Source organism: Nestor notabilis, unplaced genomic scaffold, assembly GCF_000696875.1.
Source record: "Nestor notabilis isolate BGI_N333 unplaced genomic scaffold, ASM69687v1 scaffold9992, whole genome shotgun sequence".
Taxonomy (NCBI): Eukaryota; Metazoa; Chordata; class Aves; order Psittaciformes; family Psittacidae; genus Nestor; species Nestor notabilis.
The window spans coordinates 48,928-76,355 of record NW_009918714.1 but is presented as its reverse complement, the minus strand read 5'-3'; the positions used below and the strand labels follow the sequence as shown (position 1 = coordinate 76,355).

General features: G+C 42.4%; 1 protein-coding gene across 1 annotated transcript in view; it reads left to right on the top strand.

Annotated features, from left to right (window-relative positions):
* FAM20C (family with sequence similarity 20, member C) overlaps positions 1-27,428 on the top strand; it is a gene marked incomplete at its 5' end in the record, with an annotated part of 57,524 nt that overhangs the window by 6,990 nt on the left and 23,106 nt on the right. Inside the window, one exon of the mRNA XM_010009866.1 lies at positions 3,961-4,039. Coding sequence (XP_010008168.1) covers positions 3,961-4,039 — 79 coding nt within the window. The remainder of the gene's footprint in view (positions 1-3,960; positions 4,040-27,428) is intronic.

The following is a 27,428-nucleotide window of genomic DNA, read 5'->3' as shown; positions in this document are numbered from 1 at the left end:
AAATCCTTTTGAGTCAAATCCCTTTGGGCAACATTGTGCCTCTGCTAGGAGTTAGTACCAGATGCTAGCCAGAAACACTAGCACACAGTTACAAAAAGATGATTTGGAAATGATAGGTTGTACATGTTTTATATTGGATGGTGTCTGTGGATCAGGAAGGGAATTTGCATCTTGTATGGGTAAGGAGACAAGATGGGGAAGTAGCAGACATGGCATGGGGCTGTGAGAACTGGTTCATAGATGTAAATGGAGTGAGGATTTTTGGAGGCTTGATTCAAAGTCCGTCAGAGAAAACAGAAGGAATCCCACCAATTTCACTAGTCTTGTACTCAAGCAAAAAATATATCTCAGAATATTTTGCAAAGCCTCCTAAAATTAGGAAGATTTCTCATCATATCTGAAAGCCCTTGAAGTGGTTTAACAGGAAGGGTTAATGCTGCTTTCCATTTCCTTCTACTCTGTGGGGAAAAAAGAGATTTTGAGTTGCCTGAAGATAAAAAACAATGATGGTATTGGGATTTGTTTTTAACACTGTGCCAGTATGTCCAGGAGCTGTATGAGACGTGATTGGAGGTACCTGCTGTGAGCCACCAGATTTTTAAAGTCTTTTATGGAGCTGTTCTTGACCTGTGATGTTACAGTATATTCATAAACCTTAAAAAATGGTGAATTCAGAGCGTGACTAGTGGTTCCCTTGGAGTCAGAACAGCTTCACATTGCAAGGCCTTCTTAAAAATACCTAAGCCTGCTGATCATGAATGTGACATTTCTTGGAAAACAGTATATGCTGCTTGTGGGTTTTATAAATTCTTCAGTAATGTTCCTGTGGGCAGTAGGTGAAGGCACAAGGGCATCTCTAGGTGAGCAAACAGTGTTTGGGATAAGCTCCTGGAAGATGATGGGGCTCCCGCAGGTTGGCCATAGCGGTTTAACTGAGGTCTGAGAAGGAAAGGGAGTTACTGAAGGAATAATATAGCCTAGAAAATGAGAGGGAAGTCAATATGCAGATGTAACACTAAGTTAGGACAAGGGAAGTAATCTGACATAGAGGTCTGAGAGAATCATCTCCAATGAGATCTGCTCTTTTCTGACATTGCCACCCTCAAGATTTGGGCAATCTGGACTGCTCCCAAGTTTAGTTTAGAGGTGCATGAAGGGTTGTGTTGAGCTCAACAGGACAGTCTAAAATGAGGTGTTTTTCTCTTTGCAGGGATTACAATGTTAGCTTGTAGCTAGTCTGGATTTGGAGGGTGGCTTTGAACCATCTCCAGCCTGGCCAGCACTGAGCAAGCAGCCAGAGTGGGAATATCTGCGTGTGAATACAGATGATGTGAGGAGAAGCCAACATGGAGCTCTGGCATGGGTTGTTGTTCACAATGCCTGCTGGAAGGCATGATGGGACACCATTCCCACCAATGTCACCCTCTATTTTGGGGAGGTCCAAAGTTTACTCCTAGCAGCAGCAGCGGAGGGACAACATGCCAGCAAAACTTGTGTTTGGTCAAGGCTACTATTGCAACCAATTAAGGCAATAATACAATAAAATGGATCTAAAGAGACCATGCTTTTTAGATGCTTTTGTCTTACTTCAGTATAATTCCTTCTGTCAGGAAACCAGGCCTTTGTGAAGAATTATTCTGAATTGTTAATCTTCATACGTTTGTCTGCTTGGTGATGACACACTGGTGGTTGAGTTCATCTGCTAAAAAATCATCTGTTGAGTGGCTTCAATTTTCTGAGAAACAAGTCTTCTTAGTGTATCTGAAACTTTGTGCTTTCAAAAGGGCATGCTGGAATATCTTTTCTTCTTAGCATTGCTGTGATTTCCCAAAAGCTTGGCTTCCCAGCTATACCGCAAAATAGGCTCTATCTTTGGCTTTTCTCTGATGGGCTTACAGGATCTTTGGTGTATTTTGGACATAAACGTCTCTCAGATGAGATGGAGCCAATCTCCAAGCCATGAGCTCCTCAGAATTGAATGAAAAAGCATAAATTGCATCAATTTTGGAGAAAAAAAGAGTCTTCAGTTGGTGTGAGCAGTCTGCAAGCAGCTGTGTTGAGGTTTATGGGCTGGAGAGAGTTACATCTGACAGAGAGGAGGCAGTTCTGCCCTTTGGTTCTGGGGCTGGTATTGCTGACCTGTTTGGAGATAGCCCATGCAAACAGCAGTGCATGGTTGTGCCTTAAAGAGCTGAGCAAATCCCGTGGCTTCAGCAGCGGCTGGGCTGGGAAGGTGGTAGGGATGCTCCTGGGCAGGACCATGTGTCCCTGAAGTTATGAGGTAAGGGGAGCTCCAGCTCCTTGTTTGCTGTGCAGACTAACCAGGAGTGTGTCCGGGGTGCGCAGCTGGGCTGTGATGGTCCGTGTGTAGGTTTGTGGGTGAAGGATTGCTGCTTCTCAGTGCCTTCTTCGCTCAGGTGCAGATCAACTGACCTGTTCTGCACAAGCCATGTTCTTTTGCTTTACCTGTTCAGTGCAAACTTTAATGCCCTTTAATTTCTAATTATGTATTTGTTCCTTTGGGATAAAGTAGAAATGCAAGAGAAGGCTGGGATCAGCAAAACAGCCAGGCAGGAGGGATTTTATTCTAGGAAAAGTATAATTACACTCACCAGATTTGTGTAGCATTTTCTTGCAAAAATATAGGTTACAAATGCTGAAAGGGAGCTGATGACCTATCATTAATAAGGCACAGAGATGAGTAATTAAAGGGATGTGCAGCTAATAGCATTGGTTAGAGACAAAAATGTACAAGCTATACAGGTGTAGCAAGGGCAGCTTTAAGATAAAACTTGCAGAGCAAGGTAACTTGACATTTATGTTATTCTCCAGTTGACATGGGTTTTGTCAGAACTGTAAAGAAAGGGCTTAATTATCTGATCATTCTTAGGAAGCATTTTTAAAGGACTAACTCATCCACACAGACACAACTGCCATGGCCTGCCTCTCTGAACACAGAAGTGAATAAAGGAGGTAATTTCATTTATTCAGAGTGGTTTTGTTTGAGATGGTAAAAAAGCAGCTGGTTTGCCGAAGTATGTATTTATCCTTTTTCAGTAGCCTTATAATTAAGTAAAATGCATTTTTATGAATTCTTATATAAAAAAACCCCTTGCTCTGACTTTAGAAACAGCATGATCTGTCTATTAACATGATACTGTCCAAATTGTTCAGACTGATTTGAACAAATGTCAGTCTTACATTCCCATTAGCTCTCAGCTGGGAAGTGAGCGTATTTAATGTTTGAGTAAAGATGGCCCTTGGTGTGCAGTGTGGACCTCAGTCCTTGCTGCCTCCACATGTCCCCTCCTACCCTCCCAGCAGAGCCAGCAACCTGCTCTGCACAGGTCTGCTTTCTTGTATGAACTGCCTTGGGATCCCTGGAAGTTACTGGATGAGCTTGGATACATATCCATTGTGCATAGAGGAGATGAATTTACATATCTCTACTACTCAGCAGCAGTTAATAAAATCGCAGCAGAGATCAGAGATTGCTATAATATCTCATACTGTTAATTAAGGAGATGACTGCTGCGCATTGGACTGTACATCCCAGCTGCACTTGTCTTCGATAGCACCCCATCTCCTTTCCCAATGTGTGTCCCATGTTAAAAGGAACTCCAAAAGCAATTGAAGATGGAGAAAAGTCTCCAACGCCTGTTCCTATGCATGCTGTTCAGTTAAGGTGCTTACAGAGCCCACAGTGGCCAAATGAAGAAGACAAAGACATGTTGGGGAGTACAATCCATTTTTAGTCCTGGTTGGCAGCTCAGAGCCCTTCCCTGTACTCTGCCCCTGCTGAATAATCTGTTGCCCGGTTAGGATTACTCTGCTTGGTGCTCAGATACCGCAGTGCTGAATCTAATACAGAGCAAAAGAGACATTATTTTATTTCAAGGAAACTGAATGTAAGTAGATCCACATGTAGCATTTTAAAGCAGTTTTGGTTTTTTCCTACAGCGATGAAATCGGGAGGCACCCAGCTGAAGCTGATCATGACGTTCCAGAACTACGGACAAGCATTGTTCAAACCAATGAAGTAAGTAAAAAAGGTCTGTGTTGTAAAGTGAAATGGTGTTGGAATAGGCTGTTGCTATTTTCTAAGCTGTTAAAAGTTTGCTGTAGTATCTGTCGAGGTTAATGTGTTGAGTTCCCTAGGCTTGCTGCTAAGTGCAGAGCTTCAGGGTCTGTTGAAACCTTGCCCTGCTAGACTGGTCTTTGGAAGAGACACTGAGAAGGCTTCAAATACATTACAGTGTTCTCAGGAATGTTATTCACTCTGATCTCTGTCAAATCTCCCAGCATAAATACAGGATGTTTCCAGCATTTCTTTCTTATACAAACTTACTCCACAGATCTGAGCTTTATCTAGTGTCAGTGCTCCTCTGGAATACGGCCAGATGAGAGAGATGGTTCAGAGCAGCTTTATGAGACCTGAATGGTATTTGTCTGATAAATTATAGTTTAATCCATTGATTTATTGTTGTTTGTATTAAAGGATTGTATTAGTCATTTGGCTGTGGCTATGCTGACTCTGTGAAAATGAGTTTATCTGAGACTAGTACTGCAAGGTAATGAATCTAGAGAGAAAGGGAAGGAATAGGATGATACAGCCTTGATTTGTGCCTGCCTGGATCCCATTGAGATGAGGGAAGTTACTGAGATACAAAGCAGATGTAAATGAGTTCTGAATCCTGACCTGTGTGTTTGTGTTGTAATAAGGAAAATGACTCTGTGCTTATTGTAGAGGGTTTAGCAAAGACACTTGGGGCTGCAAAATGCTTAATGAAGCTACTCAGTATCTGTGTCAAGGGTACCACTGGAATAATAAATTAATTTCCTTCCTTTGTTCCCACTGTAATTTCCTCTAAGATGGTCCATGAAAGACTGAAGTAACTGAGAACGAGTGGTTTGGAATATGCGTTGGCATTGTGTTACAGCTATAGAGGGGAGCACAGCTGCTGGCTGGAGACTGAGAAATTCCCTGTTTCACTATAGATTTAGCTATAGACTGACCTCAGACAACTACAGATTTGCCTTGATCTTATTTGACTGCAAGAAGTGGCAAAGAATTGGTCTCGCTTTCCTTCAACCCAAGTTTGAACAGGACCCTTCTCTATGTGCATTCATCCTGGGAATAGCAAGGAAATCCTATGAACTTCCAGGCAGCACGAGGTGTTTTTGCAAAAGCCAAATGCCTCTGTGCTATATCCCAAAATTGCACACAAATTTCTTCATGTTTCTAGTGGATCAGTGGTTGCCTGGGAGAGGTCAGAGGAAGCACAGATAATACTGATGAGTCAGGAAGGAGGTATCAGAGCACCTACTCCAGCATCTTCCTTTCCTCTCTCTGCCCTCTCCTGAATGCTCAGTTAAGCAGATCACCAACGCATGGGTCTATCCCCTGTGTCTGCAAGTTTGATGTGTATAGGCACAATTCTTAATTGTGTCTTTTCCCACATGCAGAATCAGGAACCAGGTGGGTTCAAGCAGCCTTTAAGTATTTGGCAGAACTGTGGTTGCTCTGTTGGCTTTTTACATAGCGTGTGATTTGTTTCTTCTCCCTTTGCTCAGACGCAGATAACCTCAATCTTTATCATTGGTATGACACTGTAATTCTGGGAATGCTAATGAGGTCAAATAAAAAGTTTACCATTTCTACTGTGCTATACACAGCCTTAGCAAGATGATGGATGATGATAGAGGTATAGCCATGTTCCTGTGTAGAAGCGGTTACTACCATCTGCTAGAACAATAACAGAAAATGATGTCTTAATCATTCCCTTTGCTTGATTTGAAGGGCAGCAACACCGTATTTTCTCATTGCTCTTTGCATTAAATATACCACTGGAAAAAGCAGCATTAGAGGACCCAGCAGCTGTGTTCCCAGGCACCACACCTTACAGTAGCAATGCTGCAGCATTTGTGCGGAGCATCCCTGAACACATTAGTGATTTTGAATAAGGATATTTGCAAGCACTTGTCTCATTCTGATAACAGTGAACAAGGAGCCAGATGCTTGGCTAGCATAAATCTTTCTAGCTCCTTTGGCATATGGTCCCATTGGCCTCTTTCACCAGCTTACGGACTGTTGGTGAAGTTCTTCAAGAGGTTTGCAGCATCATTTCTTTGTACAGAAATAAGCAGCCTAGAAATAAAATAAAAAAAACAAATCGGGTTTTAAATCTATGAGACTTCTTCTTATAGGACCTTCTTCAGACCCTAGATATCTTCCAGGCTGTTTCTGGTGCTTCCTCTTTACTGCAGGGTATCCTTCTGATCCAGGCTTCACAAAGCTGGGTGTGCCCTCCCAGGACAGGGGGCTATAGGGAGCTCACAGAGCAGGGACAGCCATCTCTGGCAGTGTAAAGGACATTTTTTTCTACATAGCTTAGCTTGAGGACCATAAAATATCCTGGTGGCTGCATCTGAGGTCAGCTCGGTGAATGAAGCTCTTGGTGGATAATCAGGATGTCTCCATGTGATGTATCCTATGTATCCCATATGTGTTACTGTGTTACCAGCTTCATGGCTTTTCAAAGCAACAGAAATAACGCTTTTCTTTCTCCTGAGTTGATAAGCCTCATCATACAAGCAACCTTCTTCATGAACTCCAGGTAATGCAGTGATTAAATAGTACCGAGTGCCCATCTACGAATAAAAAGTGGGGCCTCAGTTTACTTCTTAGTGATGGAGGGGGCATCTCTAAGTTAAACCAAGCCACTTTTTTTTAGAGAATATTGTTGGCATCAGTCGGATTTCAGGCCTGATCCCAAGGGAAATTGATAATCTGGGGTTTCCTCCCCGGTCTGGAATGTGAAGTTTTGAAAGCTGCATGTTGCGAAGTACTTAGGGAGTAATATGTAGACATGAAGCCAATCTCTGCCTGGTTTTGATTCGTTTGCACTACCTGGAAAGCTGTTTTTGCTATAGATAGCTGTACTCAGCATCTTCCAAACTGAATTAATACCCATTTGAGCAGGATTGTGGCAGACAGGAAAGACAATGCAAACCCTTCCCTGATACAGCTGGGCATCTGCTGGTGGAAGGGCAGGTCTCCAGACCTTTGGCAGTGACTTCTGCAGAGGAGTCACAGCAAAATGCTCTCTGGCAAATTGCTCGAGAAACCCTGCAGAACTCATCTTACTTGCTCTGCCCTTTCCCAGCCTCGCAATTCCTCATTGAATTTGTCCAGGGAGCAAGACAGCTCCACAAGGGCCCAGGCAGGATCTGGAAATGGGGAAACCAGAATCTGCCTTTGGCACATTTTGTGCTCAGTGTTTGACATTTACTGACAACTCTTCATCTGGTCATTGATTCAGGCTAGTGGAGTAAATGAGAGGAGGGATGCTTAACAGTCAGGGAAATGCGATAATGGTAAATAAAGCCTGATCAGCTGCAATTATTTTATTTATTTGTGTCTCTGCATCTTCATTTCTGAAATAATTGCCCATAAAGTATTGCAGAGGAAGCCAAATCTATTTATAAAGCCTATGGCCCAGTGTAGATTCCTTTGCTAATTCCAAATGCATCATAGAAAAAGCGAGTATTTGCTGAAACTCCAGGGAAGATTTAATGTACTTGCAATGTATCTTACAGTTAATATGTAGTTTTATTTAGCTCATAACAGTTCAATCATACAAAATTATTGCCATATGGGACAGAAAAAAATAGCAACCTCCCCATCTCCCATGATTAGTGTGTCTAACTGTACTAATATTGTACAGCATAATAAAATTTATTTACATGATTGCTGATAGCTGCAGCTGCAGCTTTCTATATGACTTATCAGGTAGGGATAGTGTAGAGCCATAAATTCCAAAGGGTTTGGGCTTATTTATCCAAAAGGAACATGTGCTGTATAGTTTTATTTGATTTCCCTTTGTTTCTGCTAGCTGGTGGAGTTAAACAGCTGGCTCAGCAACAAAACCAACACACTGTTTTTTTTAACTCCCAAGGCTTTATTCTTGAAGGGGGAGATTCTGCTCCAGCAGAGTCAGTGTTAGAATTCCTATTGTATACACTAGTGCCAGGATTTTGAGAGAGGTTTTTACAGTTCCTTATGGAAAAGCCAAATAGGATCGAATAGAAAACGATACCTTGCTATTAGAGTTGTGAGAAAAGTGTCCTGCGGTCTGTGTTTAAGAATGACATCTCTCATTCCCAGTTTTATAGACTGCCTGGTAGAAATGTGTAGAAAGGGTATTCATTATAAAATTTTTGAGGTTTATTTGTTCCATTCAAAATAATACTGTATCCAGTGAACTCAGTTTGGACTGAAAGAGGTAAAAGCCGGTTCTGTTCCAGCTTTAGATTTTGCATGGTATTTTTAACATCGCTTTTCTTTTCTTCTGCTTTTACAAGTCACACTGCAGGATTGCTAAGAGCCACATGGCTGTTTCTTTCAGTAGCTGAAGTTTGTGGTCTTAATTAGCAGCAGAGTGGTATCAGGCCAGAAGAGACTTTTGGGGCCACGAAATCTAGTCTCCTTCAGCCACAGCCAATCGTCCCATGAAATCCCAGTACCAGCCACAAAATCAGCTGGTAGTCATGGCCTAATGCAGAGCTAGTGCTCTACAGAAGTAAACCAAGCACACTCACCTTTCAGCTTCTGTAATACTCCTATAGGATATCTTTTGGCTGAAGGCATAGGTGCTGTTAGCTGGGCTGAAATCTAGCCCAGCCAAGGTCATGGGAAAGATAATATTTTTGTTTCGATTGGCAAAGCACAACTCTTTGCTGGCTTTTAAATGTCATAGCGAGAAAGGATTAGCAACGTTCTTTAAGTTTCTTTTTGATTTCCTTTTAGGATTGCTCTACAAATAATGCACCTTTTGATAGGGACATTAAATAGGCCAAACAATCCCTGTAATACAAACAACTGTTAATCGCTTTCATTTCCTACAGTTATATTCCCTTTCCAAAGCTGCGATGTGACTGTTGTACCTGTGAAATGCAGCCTCCAGGCTTGATTATCATATCAATTAGGTCGATGTAATTCTTCCGAATTGGTAGCAATGCTTCCAAGTCAGAGGATTTGAAATGAATTTCACAATCAGGGCCACTGGAAGATTGCTTTCCTTATTACGTTGCATATCATGCTGTTTTGAGGAAATACATTTTTTCAAACCTGTTGCATTTCAGCTGGCAGGCATCCAGTATAAACATACTGTTATAAGTCAACATAGCAATTAAATCAAATTGCAATGTTTTCTCTGAGCAGCTAGAGAAGTGATATGCATCCAGTAGCTGCTATGCTAGAAGCCTTCCAGGATTAACACTTCAGCACGCTGGAATGTGTCGTGCGAGACCTTACTGAGCAGTGGCTGGTCAAAGTACAAACCCAGCCACTATGTTTTGTCATTTGGCTAAGCCATGCTACTGTACCAGTCACTGGAGAACGCTGGTTATTAACGAAGTGTGTTACTGGAGACCTAAGGTTGAGACCTCATAGCAACCTTCCAGTATCTTCAGGGACCCTACAAGGATGCTGGAGAGGGACTCTTCAACAGGGACTATAGTGATAGGACAAGGGGTGATGGGTTCAAACTTAAACAGGAGAAGTTCAGGTTAGAGATAAGGAAGAAGTTCTTTGCTGTGAGGCTGGTGAGGCACTGGCACAAGTTGCCCAAAGAAGCGGTGAATGCTCCGTCCCTGGTAGTGTTCAAGGCCAGGTTGGACAGAGCCTTGGGTGACATGGTCTAATGTGTAGTGTCCCTGCTTATGGCAAGGGGGTTGGAACTAGATGATTTTAAGGTTCTTTCCAACCCAGACCATTCTATGATTCTATGAATAAACTGGTAGGAAAGGCTGAAGCTGCTAATCCCAGCATTCAGTTTATATAGGTGCATTTTAAAATTGCAAGGAGTCCTGTCTTGTTACATCATGAAGAAGAGATGTTTTCTTTGCTGCTTTAATCAGATATTCTGTGGACCTCATCCCTGAGAATTTGGCCTTTTTTAGGGCATTCAAATCCTTACCTGCCAAGTCCCTGCTGAAACGTTTACCTGAGTGAGACTGACAGGCAGATTTGATTGTACTTACATCAGGAATAAATCTGGAGTAAACTGGATGAATTATATCACTTGATATTTAAAGTACATGAGACCTGAATGTGCTCCTAAATAAGGACAGTAGAGGTTGCCGTGCAGTATTTTAGCTCTTTAATTCTTGGTGTATTATGCATGAACTGTTTTTCTCTTTCAACTAATCCTGTTCATCAGATCAGACTTCTTCAGTATTTCAATGCCAATTGTGTTTTAAGAGTCTGCAGTGCCTCTGGTCCCAGTCTCATTTATGCAGATTGGAAAATTTGCAGTGACTTCAAGGAGAGCTGGATCGGGATTGAGGCTGACTGATGGCTCTGGACAGCAATGAAATCCAGTCTGGCTGTCACAGTGGACTGCATTTCCCCTTGCCACAGCTCAGCAACTGCTGCCTAAAATACTGATCAATCCCATCCAGCCCAGGAGCAATTTGTTCTCAAATTCTGTGAGCATGTTTATGAAATGACCTGGGACTCAAAGTCTGCAAAGTCCAGGTAGCTCAAAGCTTGTCCATTTAGATTAGGATCTATCGGGATCTGTGGTAGCAGTGTTTCACTATGCTAGCAGCCAGGACAGGCAAAACAAACCTCTTTCCCTCTCTTTTAGTACCAGCTCTGTTGTGCAGTCTGGGTTATCTGCTCCTGGAGCTGCACAGGAGCTGCTTGGAGCCAGGGCAGGACAAAATGAGTCCCAGAGGTGGGAGGGAGCAGACCTTCCTTCAGCAAACAAGGGCTGTTTTGGTGGATATCACCATGTCTATGGGGTTCAGTCCAATCCCACTTCCCATCACTGGGAAGCTGCCATCCACGACTGCTGGTGAATTCTCCCCAAGATCCTTCTCCCCTGACTTCCCCATGGCATCTTCAGCTCCTGACAGGAGATGACTTCACTCTGCAGCTCACAGAAATGCCAGCTCCATGGTCTCTGTGACTGAGCCTTTTGCACAAATAATTCAAGCCTTGCATTTCTTTTCAGCTGATTTGGGCTTTCTCCAGCAGATGATAACGCAATGCTCAATATCCGCTTTTGTTCTTCTCTTACACAGACACAAGTGGCCACAGATACTGACAACACCAGCCCCTTATCATGATTTTAAGGGAGAGCTGAGTGGACAGTCATATGAGTGACAGTAGTGAGGTGTGTCTGCTTGATTAGCTGCCTTTTATCTAAGTGCTTATAGAATCTTGCTAATTAGTCTTTAGGAACAAAGACATGCTGGTGTTTATTCTTTTTTCTTTAAGCTAGTTATTGCAGCTAACAGGTTTTTTTTACATGTTACCACGGTGTGTTAGGAAAGAAGCATCTTCAGTGTCTGATTTTCATCAAGCTACTTGTACATTTTGTCTACGTACCAAGAAGTGCAGTCCTGTGGCTTTATCTTTTACTCAGAGACCCACTTTCAGTTCCTCAGTTTCTTGTTTCATACATTTTACCCTGCATTGACAGTGCAGAAAAGCAGCAAACGTTATCAAGGGAAGACCTGGCATGAAATGCATAACATGTAATTTACTGCTAAGTAACTGGGCTTGGCACACAGGGAACTCAGTGTAGCAGTGAGGTAAGATGTCCTTAGTAAATCTAAGCAAAAAATATGCCCAAAATGTTTTCAGTGGGATATGCAGACACCACTACCCTGAAATATTTCATGGCAATTTGCCTCCATTTCTCTACAATTTATAATCCTTAAACTAGGCTCAAGAGACTGAAATTCAGGGAGGGAAAATGATTTGTGCAAGACTCGTGGCGTAAACCAGAGGCTGAAGCTGTTTTCTCTCTGGAGCAGCACGTATGGTTTTATCCTGGAGAAGAGTTGCACTGTGCTAGTCTCCCCCCTTGGGAGCAGTTATTTTTAGATGGTTTATGGAGCTAAATTGCTCCCTCTCTGTTCCTGGTTTTATCTGACACAGGGATAGCTCTGGGGATCCCCACCACTTTGGAGGAGGCAGATGGGGATTTGGCCACTTGCGCTGAGATCTGTTTGAAGTTTGTTTGCTCTTGTTACAAGAGCTTATTAAAGCTCTCAACATTTCTACAGGTTTCTTGAGTTAGGGCAGCTGGCTGTCAGAAAGGGCAAGAGATAAGCACCAGTGAAATGGATCTGATGAAATAGCTAGGTCCCACATCCAAATTTGCTGGAGGTCACCAGTTCAGGCGACACAGTTCCATGGTCATGATGCAAAAGCTGGGTGGCATTTGGGAGACACCCATAACAGAAGTAAGAGCACCTTGCAGGCTGAGACAGGAAGGTTTCGGCAAAGCTGAGAGGCTTAAGAGAGTGCACATAGCACACCTCCAAATTATGCCTTTGGCACAGTGCTATTGGTGACTCACTCCTGTAAACAAACAAAAAAAGTGTGTTTAAAATAGGCATAATACCTGTTAATAACACACCTGTAGGACACACTGAACATCTCTTTATTTTTTCATTTACAGTGTCTGGTTCAATAGTGTTAGTACTTTTCTCGTTAACATTTTTCCACCCTTCTGTAACATTCTGCATGTGGGTAAATACAAGTGAGAAAGCCTGGAAGATTCATTTGCATGTGAAGAAGTAGCAGAAACCCAGAGTAAATAGCATCTGCAAATGTGTGGGAGCTGGAGAGTAGGGGGGGACAGCAAAACTGTTGTAAATAGAAGCAGTTTAAAGTGCCGGATTATGCGCTGTGGATAATAAAACACCCCAAGCCAACATGTAAGCCAGATACTGTTCTCAGCAGCGGAATCCAGCTGATCCTGTTAGCACTTCAAGCTCCTTTTGTAAACCTTGCTAATCGGGGGTCCAAATTGTTCATGTCGGGGTTGTCACCTGGCCAGAGAATAAGAAACAACATGGCTGTGCATTGAGACCTGTAATAGCAGAAATATTGCACACAGGCTTGATACATGCAGTCTGTATATGGATTATACTACTTCTGTAGTCTGTATGTGGATTTAACTACTTTGATTAGATGGCATGAAGCAGAAAAAGAAATGAAGATGTTAAATTAATCTGTAGATTTAAGGGGAAATCTATCAATGATTGGTATTATTTTCTTTAGTTTTCAGCATGGCTGGCTTGTGTTTTGTTTGATTCTACCCCATGAAACAAAAGAAGAAAATTTTGACCCAGTGTATTTGTGTTTCCTTCTATTTTGTGCCTGTTTGAATCACCATGATATGATAATCCATCCAAAATTTTCAAGCCAACCTCTTTTGCAACTGATTCTTTAGGGGTTTATTAAGCAGAAAATCTGATTCCTGGGGCATAAAACCCTGAGGTTTTTCAGCCTTTCATGTTGCAAACCCAGGTTTTGTGGCAGGGCCCTCAGGGAGCCTCAGCCAGGAGGAGGCGAGAGCGATGCTGTGATTTGATCACCAGCTCTGCCTCCTGGGTCTGAAGATGGCAGAGACAACTTAAAGCATAATCCTGCTTTTCTCCGTAAGATTGAAATGTGGGGCTGGGGCTGGCTGCCAGCAGGAGGACAGGGTGCAGCAAGGAGGGTTTGTGCCAGCCCTGGGCAAAGCAAGGACAGCATCCATCCCCTTCAGCATCGACCTAGTGCCACCACAAGCCTCCAGGTCTCCCTCCATTCACAGCATCAGCCAACTTGACATCTTAGGGCTCTGACACCAGCAAAACAGGGTGCCTAAAGAGGGGAGAGCCTGCAGTTGCCATTGCCTGCTTAATCTTCCTATTCCCGGAGCCCGCTCCAAGTTGAAACCGTCTTTTTCTGCAGCCTCCTGACCACAGGTACAAGACGTGGGTAACTGGGAATTTAGCCCAAAACATGCCCTTTTTTGCTTTGCCTGACCTATTTGTCACAGCGCATGGGGAGCCGCGGGGTTTCTGCTGTTTTCTCATGCCTTTGTTTTGGAGAGTCAAGCTTTTGTGCTGCTGATTGTATCACAGTACCTTGAAGTTATCTTGCTGTGCACTGGATATTTTGGTACAGAAACTGCTTTTTATGGGCTTCTGTAGCACTCAGCGCGCTAATGCTTCGCCTGAAGCAGCAGCAAAGCCTCCTCTTTGGTGCTGTGGTACTGCAGGGCAGTGCCAATCCGGAGCGAGTCCATGATGCTTCAGGAGGCAGGAGGCACAGCCAGGTCCTGCTCTGTTAGCAATCAGCGAGGCCATGCAGAAGAGATGGGTTTTGCAGCATATCCAGGCCACCTATTCAAGTCCAGGCTTTTCTGACACCCGTGAAATTGTCTGACAACTTGTGAGCAGGCACCGTGCCATGCAAGCAGATGGGCATGAATGTCCTGGCAGCCAACAGCCTGGGATGTTCATCTGACAGAGAGGAGCAAGAGCAGAGCTTCTCGATGCTCACATCCAAATGCCTGTCCCTCCTGAAGTTAACCATGGGAAGAGAGGGCATGGTGATGGGGTGTCTAGTTTAGGCATGCAGTGTTTCACAGCAGAGATGATACCCCCACATTCTCCCTCTGGTTGCTGCTGCTCCATCGCCGAGAACAAGGTAGTTTCTGAGCTGCTTTCAGCCCAAACTTCTCATTTTGTTGGGGCCAGCCAGCTCCCAGCACTTTCCTGTGTCCTCCAGAGACTCACCTTGAAGGCAACAGCACAGCTATTTCTTTTTTTATTGCCTCTGCTAGGTGGTTTCCTATGAGAGCCTGGCTCTTGCCAGAAGTGAATCCTGAGATAAAAGGATTAAAAAAGGCTTCACAGAAATTGTCACAAGAGCTTTCTTTAAAACATAACTCCAGGGAAGGCCTTAATGCTTTGTGCCCTGAGGGGCAGCTTTTCTCACACAGGCATGCGTTTCATGATGATTGACACATTATTAATTAACTGTTATTAATTAACCCCATAAACTGAAGGGATGGGGGAGGAATGCAGGCCTGGATCCTGTCATTTCTTTGAACGCAAGTCCTCTGTTCTGCTGCACTCCCAAACCCATCTGTCTTTGGGACTGAAGAAGCTCGTAAAGAAGACAGAACTAATGAACAACCTTTTATAGCCCTCCTTCAACCACATTCATTTCCTGACAGCCGCAGTTCGAACATGATTTGCAGGAGCAAGACTATTTTATCTATTACTTTAGAGGAAGAGAAACGTGAAAAAAAAAAATCAGTTGTTGCCTTTCAGCCTCCCCTTGTTCCTTGCTGTGTAGGATATGATGCTGTGAAGGATATGGGATCCATCTGTAACACAACGCTGGCTCTGTATGTGGATGGTCACACACCTCCTTTTGTAGGCTTGTCATGCTATGAAAGCTCAAAGTTAAGTCAGAAAACCACTCTTGCCTCTCTGTTTTAGCCGTGCTAAAGTGCTGAGCTGCAACCCCAACAGCAGCAGAAGGGACACATTCTTCCGGTGCTGACTTCAGCTGGGCTTTGCCGGTGTCCTTGAAGGCTTTTATTTAGCTCAAACCATTTTGAGCCAGCCCATCTCTTCTGCCAGTTCTGTCTGGTGGCCTCTAACAATCTTGTATGTCAGGCAGCGAGTGATTACAGCTTTATTTAACTTATTTGTCTGCATTTGCCTTTCAAGGAGCAACAATGCAGCAATTCTGTAGAATAAATGTGGCCTTCGAAAAGAAATTTCCTGTTTATCCACAAACACCAGATTCTTGGGATGATGCCAATCTTGATAAGACATCAGTGGTGCTGATAAGCCAATAGTCATAATCATTGATAAGTGTTTTGCTGATGTTTTGGTGAGGTTTTGTGTCCTTTATTGTTGACCCTATGCTTTTCCTATTATGTACTGCATCCTTTGGCAAGAGAAGGACCTTCTCAGGGATCAGAATGGTACCTATATTGCAGGAGGTGCCTAAAACCCATTATGTTTGGCATGGCTTGTTCCTTTTATTCGGAGTTGTGTATCAGGGTTCATCCCTCCCATGCAATTTCAGCCACAGCAGTATTAATCCTGCTGTTTCACATCGCTGCAATTGGAAACAGCCTTGCATTGCTGACATCTGAATTACATTTTTAACAACAATTTCTTTTGTTATATAAAATGAAGCCAAAACAAACACTGGCATTGGAGGCTCACTTTCTGGTTTAAGTAACACAGACCTTTAAATGGATGAGGGCTATGAACCATTTCTGTGTAGTTTTTGGGTTGTTTACTTGCTTGTTCCTGAAGGAGTTTGTTGCCTTTTTGTTGGTTTGGTTTTTTTCCCTGGCAATGTAAGTCTGTCACTCTTGATGCAGTAGTATAGTTTGGAAAAGCTCCCTGGTCCCTCTTATCTAACGGTACTGTTATTAGATTGTTGGATTCTCTCTTCTCTCCCTTCCCCTAAACATTCCCTCACTAAAAGAGTAAAATTGCAGTGTATTGAATTGTCTGATATTGCACCGATTCTTTATTGCAGCGTCTTCTAGATTTTAATAGCTACAGGCTTTGAAACTATTTTGTGTTACCAGAAACATTTAATATCTGTGAACTTACAGAAGGTGTTTTCTGGCAGTCAGCAATGACTCCAAAGCCCCAAAGAATTACACTGAACAACCCTGAATTTCAAAGCCTGACATCACTGAGAGCAAGGAGTACAAATCCATCAACAGGAGCAGGATTTTAATTGTTTTTTCAATGATTCTATAGAAATCTAAAATTGCTTTGTGGAATGAAAAAAAAAATCCCCACTTTTATCTGTGAAGAGGTTTTAATTCTGGTGAATAAAATAAGTGGCTGCTGTAATAATACAAGATTTTTTCCCTCTGACTGTGTTGCTGTTCCTTCAGACCCTGCCTGCTAGGATTTTATCCTTGAGTGGTGAGACATCGGAGTTCATCAGATGCACATGGCAGTTGCCAAACCAGGAGAGGCTCTTTGGTGGCTGGAAGATTTGTGTTTCTATTATGTTAGCCGTTAAAAAATGAGACCACCTGCATTCTTTTGCAATGTGACCTTCTCTAGCTGGTCATATACTGTGTTTTCTCTGTGATCTGATCTGATTTTAAGGGTAATCAAAAGGCCAACAGTGCTTTAAAACCCAATAATACCTTGACTGCTGCTTTACAGGGGTTTTTTTCCCCTCTTTTTTTATGAAAGGAACTAAAACCTCTGCAGACATTTCTACATCTGGCTTAGCTTCTGGTTAAACACATCCTCAGGGAGTGCTGGAAAATATTACTTCTGTTTAGAAGAGAAGTAAATGAGTCATCTTTTCCAAAATTGTTTTCAAGGAAAAGGATATCAGAAGTTGTTTGTATTTTCCTGTTTAATGGATCTGGTGAATACTTAAAAATCATCTGCCTCACAGGAGAAACACCACCAGAGTGTGACTGTTTCCACTGCCTTGGCAAATGGCAAATGCCTTTACAGCTGGCATATATCAAGGAAGTGTGTATCACTGAGCCTGCCCCAGGGAGGGTGCAGGCTGTGATGGTCCCTTCACTGTCTCACCTCCGTGTCCTGTGTGCAGTCAAATAATGTGTCTGCCCCTTGGACTGATGTGGGGACAGAGCCAGGCACCCTCCTGGTGTGAAGGATGGAGGAGAGCAGCATGTCTCCTACGCTGGACAGGTTTGCAGGCAGAGCAGAAGGCCTTTTCCTGCTCCTTCACCCCTTCAGTGGACTGTAAGAGGGGTCATGTGAATCTTCAGGGGTTTGGGGCTATCATGTCTCTGCAGGTGAAGTGGAAGGAGTCTCCTGAGTTTCACAGGGAACCAGATCTGGCCTCTTGTCTTAGCTCAGCATTTCTGTTTGTGAATCATCTGGAGGAATCCCCTTCCCCTGACCTAAAATACTCGGGATGCCCAAGAGAGGAATCACAGAAGGGGAGATATTCAGGGCCCCCAAACTGGAGACCATAGTGTAGGTGGGGACCCATATCCTGCCTCTCCACTTGGCTTCTTGCTAGAGAAACCCTTTCTGAAACCACAAACAAGCCTTATCCCAGGCCAGGGCATGAAAAAGGCATCGTATCCGCCATCTCCGCCCAAACCAACGTCACCAATGTAGCTAAACCTTTCCAAAGGCTCTCAAGGACATGAGCAGGCATCTCTCAAGTGGAGCCATAATAGCATCTAATACTGGTCAGCAATAACATTTCCTTATCCAGGTGTCAAAATTATTATTGAGCTGGCTTTAGAGAGAAAATAAAAGACGAGCTAGTATTTTGTATTTAAATAGCATTAAACCCACAAAAGGTGATTGGTTGCAGAATCTGAAATTCTGGACTGATATTTTTCCTGTCATTTGAAGCATGTTGATATTGACATGGATTAAAGTATATAAAACCTTCCTACTGAGGGCTTTAAAATATTTTTAATTGTTTTCAGGCATAAACCTAGCCATTAATGTATTTTTGAAGGGCAATTATTTTGTCCTTTCTTGCATAACTACACATTAAAAAATATATTTTAAAATAATTATTTTTAAATGGTTTTTTCTTCAAATTGACCATAACAAACCAGATACATCTCTTCAGGATTAATTTTCCACCTAGCTGAAGAAATTAGCTACTGCATTCTCCCTCCTACCTTGAAGCTGTGCTACAATGGTTACCTGGATACCCTGCCTGTAAAGGATGTATGTGCTGAAGCAATTTAAATAGCCTGATTTGTCATCTAACTGCAGACATCATTAGCAAAGCATTATTTGGCTGGAACATTGTAGGCTGAACATGGATAACTCCTCCGTGTTGAGGAGAGATTCAGTTTAACCACCTTGTGACCAAATACTGCCTCCTGACTGTGGAGCTGCAGCAAGTCTAGTGTGAAGAATACGAGCAGTGTCTGGGTGGGAAATTGTTTTCCTGTGGTGTGTAGCTATTGGAAATGTATTCTGCATCAGGATGAAAAGAGGGTCTTTCAAATATGTTGTTTCAGAATCTACTGATTTGTTTATTTGGGGGTAAGGAGGTAATTTCATATGATGGAGAAGAGGGAAGAGAAGCCTGGCTTTTGCTTTTATCCCCCCTAATTTTTCTCCTTGTCACATTCCCACTTTCAGTTTATTCCTCTGCTTATCATCTCTCCTTTCAAAATGGCAATTCTATCAGGATGGAAGAAAACCTTACAAGCAGGATTTTAAAAACAAGACAGTGAAATTACGATGATGACTTGAAATTAATTTTACTGCAGATGATAGTGTGTAAAGTAGAAATTAGTGGCCTCCTCTGATAAATCCTGCATGTCAGAAGGCAAAAATAGTAATTTCCCTGGAATCTGACTGTTGAGCATGGTCAAGGAGGTATTTTGTGCATAACAATTAAGAAACATGTCAAAACAAATCTGTGCTTTAAAAACAGCATTTTCTTAGTTCTCAGATCACTTTTTAGGTCTGGAATGAACTGAACATACTGTTTTAAGGCTTTAACTTAGATCAGGTTACTTATTAATGATTCCAGTATGATTTGGAAAACTCAGCTGGAGTCTGGAGATTTGTCAGGTAGGTTCTATAGACCTGCATCCCCCCATCGAAGCTAATTCTGCAGCTACAGCTGAATTGCAGGAGCACCACAATTGCATTGCTGCCAATTACATATTCCTGAACATCCTTCTTGGCAAATCAACTCTCAAATCATGTTCAGGAATCATAGTCTTAAATGAAGCATGGCTGCAAAATATTCTGCTGATCTATGGTGCAAGTCCTTTTCCTTTAGTCATAATTGATGTTACAAAATATTTTATGGCTTCTGTCATTAGTATTCCCAGTTGGCTCAATCTACAATTTATTTCATGCTGTAAAAATGCTAAGAATTTTCTACTGATGAGCAGCAACAGCAGGGCATGTTTCTAGATTTATAGACATGGGATATTTTTGGGTGGGTGACGAGTCTTTTGTCTTTGAATTAAAATGTGTCTAGACACTCTGTTTTGTTACAAATCTAGCAAAATGAAGATACTTTTGAAGTAGCAATTAGATTCTTTCAGTGACATCCAGTCTACTATGCACAAGGCTTCAGTATAATTTCTAGGAAATCTACAGTATTTTCCTTGCCATTTGTAGGACTCAGCATATAAATAATGCAGTCCATGCTGTGCTGCTTTTCAGTTCATCCCAGGAAATTATGCCATTAAAAATGCCACAGTTCTTTCAGGCTCACACAGACACAGCAGGTAAAGAGAATATTCATGAGATGAACAGTGACAGAACCAGTATCAGCTAAAACCTAACCCTGCAAAGTACACCTCAGACCATGAAATTGTTTGCAGTAATTATAGTGTAGAATGAGACTGTTGTTTAATTTAACATGGTGCCAGTCTAACTATGATCCATCAAAGTGGTCTCTGAATTTGTAACCTAGGGTTAGGACTTGGTGGTGCTAAATCAGGTGAAGTGAAATGATGAGCTCTGGAGCCTCTCCTGCTTCCCCAAGCACGCACAGTCGATAAGCATGTTGAAAATGAAACTTCATTTGAGCATTTGTGGAAATAAAAGGTACCCATGAATTCCTCACAGACTTGCTTTTGTATGTAAAGTCATGTTGCTATTTGAAATCTTCAATTCAGATGTTAAAAAAATCTCCTTCCAAAAATAGCGGTCACTCCGGCAGCGTTCAGATAGCAAAGATCATCCAGTGCATAAAAGCAAAGTCGTGCCCTTTTGCTCAGTAAGGTAAGAGTGTTCTGTATGTTTAAGAAGGAAAATTTACCATCTACCATTTCATAGGCATTACTTATGCATAAGCAGAGCTTTAGGACGTGTTGCAAATGGAAATCAAGTACATGATGTGCCTGGAAGGAGTTTATCTAACTATTTATGGGCTGATCACATTCTGAGCTAGAACTGACTTGGTTATTTTTAGTTAAATAACGTTACAGTTGTAGTTGCGTTTATAAAGAACCAAGAAAATTCTGCAATTCACAGACCTTTCTTGCTACGTCTCATTTCGAACCTTAATGGCATTATGCTCTCCTCTTTCTCAGAGGAGAAGCTGAATCCCTAATGGTGTGGGGCTGCCTGTCTAGTTGCAGATCAATGAGTTGCATCTCAGAGACAGACTTTAAACACCCACAAAGCAGCTTTATGTGTCTTTGTGTCTTTCTTTCTTCCTGCACGCAAAGCACTCAAATGGGTTTTGCCAACTTGGAGCCACCCGCTCTGGTTTGGAAGTGGACCATGTCTGTTCTCTGGCAACCCAGGTTAGGTTCTCCCATCCCTCAAAGGTGGTACCCACGTGGAGTGCATGTGTTTGCCTGGTGGTTTTGGAAGAGATTAGTTTTCGGAGTTGGAATTAGGTGTAACTGGTACAAAGGGACTTTATACAGAAGTGGATTCAGCTGAGCATGAGGTTTGTGTGTGAAAAGTCTTTTCTGGATCTCTCAGAACAGTTCAAAAAGCCAAAAATTCTCACTGTCTCTGAAAAAAAGCCTCAGTCTGCTCTCTCATCTTTATTTTCACGATAAAAATCAACAATTCCAGGCAGTTGCTCTTTGATATGCCTTTAGAAAGGCATTCCAATAACTTTAAAGTTGAAGATGTAAAACATAGCAACAGCACATCATTAGCATGAGTGACTATTCCTTTTTTTCTAATAAAAAAGAAAACCATTAAAACTCACAAAATAATAAGGCAGAAGCATGTAATTTAATATGGTCATCTATTTAGAAATGCACATTGTGCATAAATAATCAGATGTATCAGCAGGGGATCCATAGCCGTCTAACAAGTAAGTTGTTTTGCAATTGCCATCTGACCTGTAGATAAGTGGAAACAATGTCTTCATTAAACTTACAGAACTGAATATTAATCATTAGCAAAACCAGCACTGCAAGATGCAAGGGAAGTCTTGCTATGTCCCTGGGAGCTGTGTGCATGTACCTAATGGCAGGATGTAACTATTAAGGTCATATCAAAAATAGATCTGCTGTTTGTCTACGGTGCTCACTGGACTGCTACAAAGGCAATCGGATTTAGGATGTAGTTTAAAGACTTCCCATATGTTGGGGGAGGAAAAGGTGTACCTAGAAGTATGTCCTAAAAGACTTGACCTCACAGGCGGTGTCCAATAAAGAGTCTTTACTGGGGATGAACTGGGTTTTTAGTGGGGATTAATGTTGTACTTTCTTATGGACTGACTTGCTCCATAGCTCCAGCAAGCTATGAAGCAACCTGTACTAGGCAGAGCTTTTGGAAATCGTGTTCTCCAACCCTGCCTGAGACTGCTTTAGCCCGGTCTAGTCAGAGGCTTCTCCTCTGGGTGTAAAAGAGTAAGAACAATCGAGTGTTTAATTTTTATAGGGCTTTACAGAAGGTGGTGTTTTGTTTCCAGTGTTTGCACTGGTCTGGCCTCTGCTCCCTGTTGGCAGAGGTGGCCCAGAGCTAGGTGGTGAGAACAGGAGGCAGCAATGCCCAAGATTCCAGGGGCAGTCCATATCTCACTTTCAGACTGTGTAGTAGTTATGTAGGTGAAATCACTAATTTAAAGAATGTGATTGATGTGATAGTGTGGCACCAGTGTATGCAGTGCTGGAAAACCAAAGAATGAAGCTAATATTTTTAAAGATCTATACATGTGTAGAAAATGGAATGGCAAATTTATGCTGCTTTGCACTTTTGGGTCATTTTGCAGGTATTCCTGTAGGTGAGCAATGAACCCACTTTATTTTGTTTCTTTTGTTTTCCTCTTCTACCTGTTTCAGTCAATAAGCTGATTCAGTCGGAATGCAGACTGTAACTAATCCCGTAATACTTTCTTGACATTCATATTGCTGTGGAACATTTCTGTCAAAACAATCATTGCCTGCATGGAAAACAGTGCCCAGGAAAAAGGAAATAATGCAGGTTTCATTCTTACCAACATTTGCAATAAAATGAAGATCTTCACGCAACTTTATTGGAATTTACTCAGGCATTTAGTAATAGCACCTAGTGGAGACTGCTAAAGGAGGGAACTCAAGGGGCCTGTTTAAACATGAGAAGGTGGCTTGTGTATTGTTTTTATCCAAGATCTCAGCCCTGAAAGTGTCAGACACACAGTGTGCTTTGGGCAGAGTGGAAATTCCAATATTAATTTAAGACTCTTCTGCATTTGCTTAATCCTGTAGTATCTGCCTTGATATTAGCAAGAGCTGTGGAAAGTGTCGTGGGTGTGCTTAAACTAAACACTAAAACCAGAGGTTGTGTCTTCTGTCCTCCACATCCAGGGATGGACAAGAACAGGGTGTTTGTTGTCACAGACAGCATGTTTCGTTATTCACTTTAATCTGCATCTGCTCTACCCAGCATTGAAGTCAGTTGGAGGCTTTTCCCGTGGCTTGGCTGGCCTTTAAATTTGAGCACAGGCAGGTTGGGTCCCAGTTTATGAACGGGCTTTGTCCTTCCTTATCCATTTCACCTTGAAATCAGTGGGAGACCTTCACTGAGTAGAAGGAACATTGGATTAGACTCAGAGAAAAACAGTAAGTGCTGAAGCAATGAGATGATGAAGTCCAGTGATTAAATCATGCGACCATTTTGCTCCTCCATGTACTTATCCTCACAGTTTATATTAAAAGGTAGAATATATATAATACAATTGTCCTTGGCTTTAGGAAAAACACACTCTTTGAAACCAGTCTCCCACAAAACTCCCGTGGGCTACGCACACTCGTATTTATCGCATTGTACTGTAGATAAGCTTCATATTTTATAGACATTTAAATGCAGCTAAAAATTCAAGGAGAGGTAACCAGACATGCACTGTTAAATAAAAGCAGCTGCATGTCACAAATCAGCTCCATAAAAAATTTTGGCAACAATATCATTTCACTAAAGGTTTTACTGCACATCTTTTGCAGATTTTTCTTCCCTTCTCTTGTCCTCTAGTCTTGTCTCTTTTTCCTTGTGCTGTTTCTTCTAAGCTCTGCTTTTATTATCAACTCTTACATACTTTATTGTAATCTCCCCTTATCTTACCAAGTGACTTCAACATAGGTAGGCTTTTAAGTTTAAACTAATTTCTAACTCTTACGAATGAGAGCACACAGATTCACACTGAACAATAACTCAGCTGGGTCTGGGCAGCGAAAAGTGTTTCCCTCTGTCTGCCTGCACACACACACACATATACCCTTCTTTATCTTCACTCCAGGTTTGAGTGGATGCATTTTTGCAACCCACCAAGCGTGAACATTGCTCTGCACCTTAAGCACAGGAGTTCACTGAACGCATTGCACTTGATGGGAGATGTTTATATAAAACAGCAACCGCCCTGAGCAGCCAAGCCAGCAAGTCTTTCTTCCCTTGTAGTGCAATGGAGCAGTTCCCCTAACATCCTTCTGCTGTTTATTTTTTCATATGGGATATTTTTCAGAGATTTCAATAGGTCCTTTTGTTAACTTAAGAGAAGCAGGTTAGGCCAATATTGAGCCCTTTTAAAGTCCTGTATCTACTATCTTTTTAAGTGTTGCTCTTCAGAACCTTTTTGCTAAAATCCTGTGTCTCTACATAGGATTAAAGGAGGAGAGGGATAATGCTCTGAGGAGAGCAGGGACTGCTCTTGCAGCAGTGGGGCCATGTGGAGGCCGGGAGGTTAAAATCCTCCTTCTCTGTGAAGATGCAGAAGAGGGAAGAGATGCTAATACAGCTTGATTTTCCCCTGGAGTAATAAAGTGACTCCCTGTGGTCTGTGGAGCCTTAACCCACCCTTTATCCAGACGTTTGCAAGCTAAAAGGACCCTGATGTGTAATTTCCAGTGTAATTTGTGACTCGTGGTCCCCTTAATATAAAGCATGGATTAGCAGAGGGGGTTTCCAGCCTGGAAGAGGAGAAGTTTAGAGGGAAAGCAAAGGTTTTTAGTTTTGTAAAGCATCATGGTTAATCTGTGAAATGGCTACAAAAAAGGGCTCCCAACCCAGTACATTCTTATGCAATGAATGAGCAACCAAGGTTGAGAAAGCTACAGTTAGTTAATTCAAATTTAGCCAGGGAGTGGAACATTTGGGTTAATACTAAGATGGTCCATGGAGTCTTTCTTCTTGAAAAGTTATGGCATCCTCTGAGGCTGAGAAACTCTATTCTCAAATACTGGAGAGGTTTAGGAGCACCCTGGAGTATTTGAACTTGTAAATCACCTTGGCAGCCGCTGGTCAGAAAGTAACTACCTGAGAAATGCTGAAAATGGCAAAGTGGTGATGTCAGCACATTCCCAACAATCCAGATGGAAGTAACTCACATGGGACGCATTGGTCAGGGGAAATCGGCTTCAGAGATGTGTTGCCAACCACTGATGTTGGCAGTGGGATGGGGCCAGTGCCAGTGGGGGAATGGTGAGCAACAAATGTTGTTCTGTATTCTCTCTTCAGGCAAAATTCTGGTTGGGAAGAAAGCACATGGAAAAATGGAGGTTTATCTATGAACTGCAGAACGAGCTTAGGGCAAAGAGTAAGTTAGACACCCTTCACTGAGACTGTGCTTGCTGACAGGAGCGGTAATGAGACATGAGTGAAAATAAAATAAATAAAGAAGAGGTTACATAGTTTGCTTTATTAGAGCAATGAAATACCACACCATATCAAAGCAATTCCCATTTCTTTTGTAACCACAAAGTAGTCTGAAACAGGCAATTACACCTCCTTTCCAGCTCAGAGAGGCACATCACCCTTTGCCATGCATTAAGGAATGTTAATAGCAGCGGTAAGGTGAGTTCAGGGGTGGGTGTGCTTTATTGGGAAATCACACCTCTGAGGAATTAGAAACACTCAGCCCTGGGGAGTGATTATCTCGCAGTAACCACATGCCTGCTGTCCTCAGTGGCATAATTATGGAAGATTCTCAGAATTTGGGATTAAAACAAGCTTGAAAAGCAAAACTTGCAGTTCTTCCCCTCTGGCCAGCAGAAGGACTGGGCACCAGCACATCCTTGTGCGTGTGGCACCCGTGGTGGAGGGTTGATGTGTAGTGTCTTGGGCTGAGCTGCCTGCTGGATCTGGGGTTTGCAGGAGGAAATTGCACAAGAAGCTTTGTTGTTCTGATCCCCTGTTTCTCATTTTGTGCTGGATGTGAGAACAGCATCCAGACTTTAAGATCTGTAGCTGATAAAAGCAGCTCACTGTATAAATGATAATTTCATGCCTTTTTTTATGTATTGGTCTACACATACACACCATGTAGGCTCTGTCCTATTAATGATTTTGACAGTAATTATTTATCTGCAAAATCTTGGGTACTTAACTTGGTTAACTCCAGTGCAATTCAGTATCCAGTAGCTCTCGAATGGCAAATTGCAAATAAAAACCCCGAAGTGTTTGACTTCTGCATGGGTAGGTGGGGAAGGGAGGAAGGAGCATTCCGTAAGTTAGCATGGTTAGTCCTTTGGGGTCCTTGGGAAAGTGGAGCTCCCCTATGCAAATGCAGACATACAGGTCACCCATGACAGAAAACAATGAAATTTTAAAGGATTTTTCACTGGAACCTCAGCATCTTTTTATTTATTCTTCCAAGCTACCATAAAATGACAGCCTCATTGTATGGCTAATAGAGAGCTGTGATTATATTAGGTTTTATCCTTATTGTTTGATCTTAAGAACTGCAAACATTTCAAACTGAAAGAGGGAGCCTGTACCAAATGGGCTGAATACAGAGTGCAAGCACTGTGGTGCTTGTGGTTGTGTCAATATTCAGTCCAAGCAACTTCTTCCACTTGAGCTGGAGAGGAAAACGTAAAGTCTATTGCTCATACATACTGCTTGTGGCCCTTCAGCCCGTTCCTGTACCTGGCACAGCTCACATGGTGTTTCCGGAACACAAGAGCTCGTAAAAGTTGTCTGAGCTTTCCTAGACCTCTTTTTATTTCCCTGTGTGGGGCAGAAGACACATTGAAAGCCAGGATTTGAGTCTTATTTCTGGCTAATCTGACAGTAGATGTAAGAAAAGCATTTTCTTGTTTAGAGGAGGTGCAGTGCTTTTTGTGGGTACAGGGTCTTGAGCACACATAGGGCCTGCAAACCTCAGAGTCAACCTGAAACATGACATCTGGGATCTAGTGAAGCCCATGGCCAAACTGACTGTTACTGTTGGCAGGGTGACACTTCTTTTCCCTGAAGTAGTTGTGATGGGTGAAGAGGAAAAAAACAACTGTGAGTCTGGAAGTGGACGGGGTGAGCAGCTAGAGCTTGCTGCAGGGATCTGGTACTTATCACTGGCTTGTTCTTGCAAAGTGCTGAGCGCAGAAGAGCTCCAAGGAAGTATTAAGTCTGTGCTTGACTGTCAAGGACACACATAGTTCACTGGCTATATGTGTGCCCAAAGTTAAGCATGTGCTTAATGAGGCTAGAGCGCTTTGCTCAGGGCAGAGATGAATCCTTAATAGCTCCATGTTTTGCAGCTTTTGCTGAAAAACGGGGCTAATATTTTCCTGCTTCTTGGGAGATTTTGAGGACAAGCTTACTTGCGTTCACAGTTCTTGTAATGATGGCAAGGAAACTTATGAATAAAAAGGAAGAAGTTATGTATCAGATTCACAGTAATTACTTTTTCCAGTCTATTTTGAGCTGGAACCTAT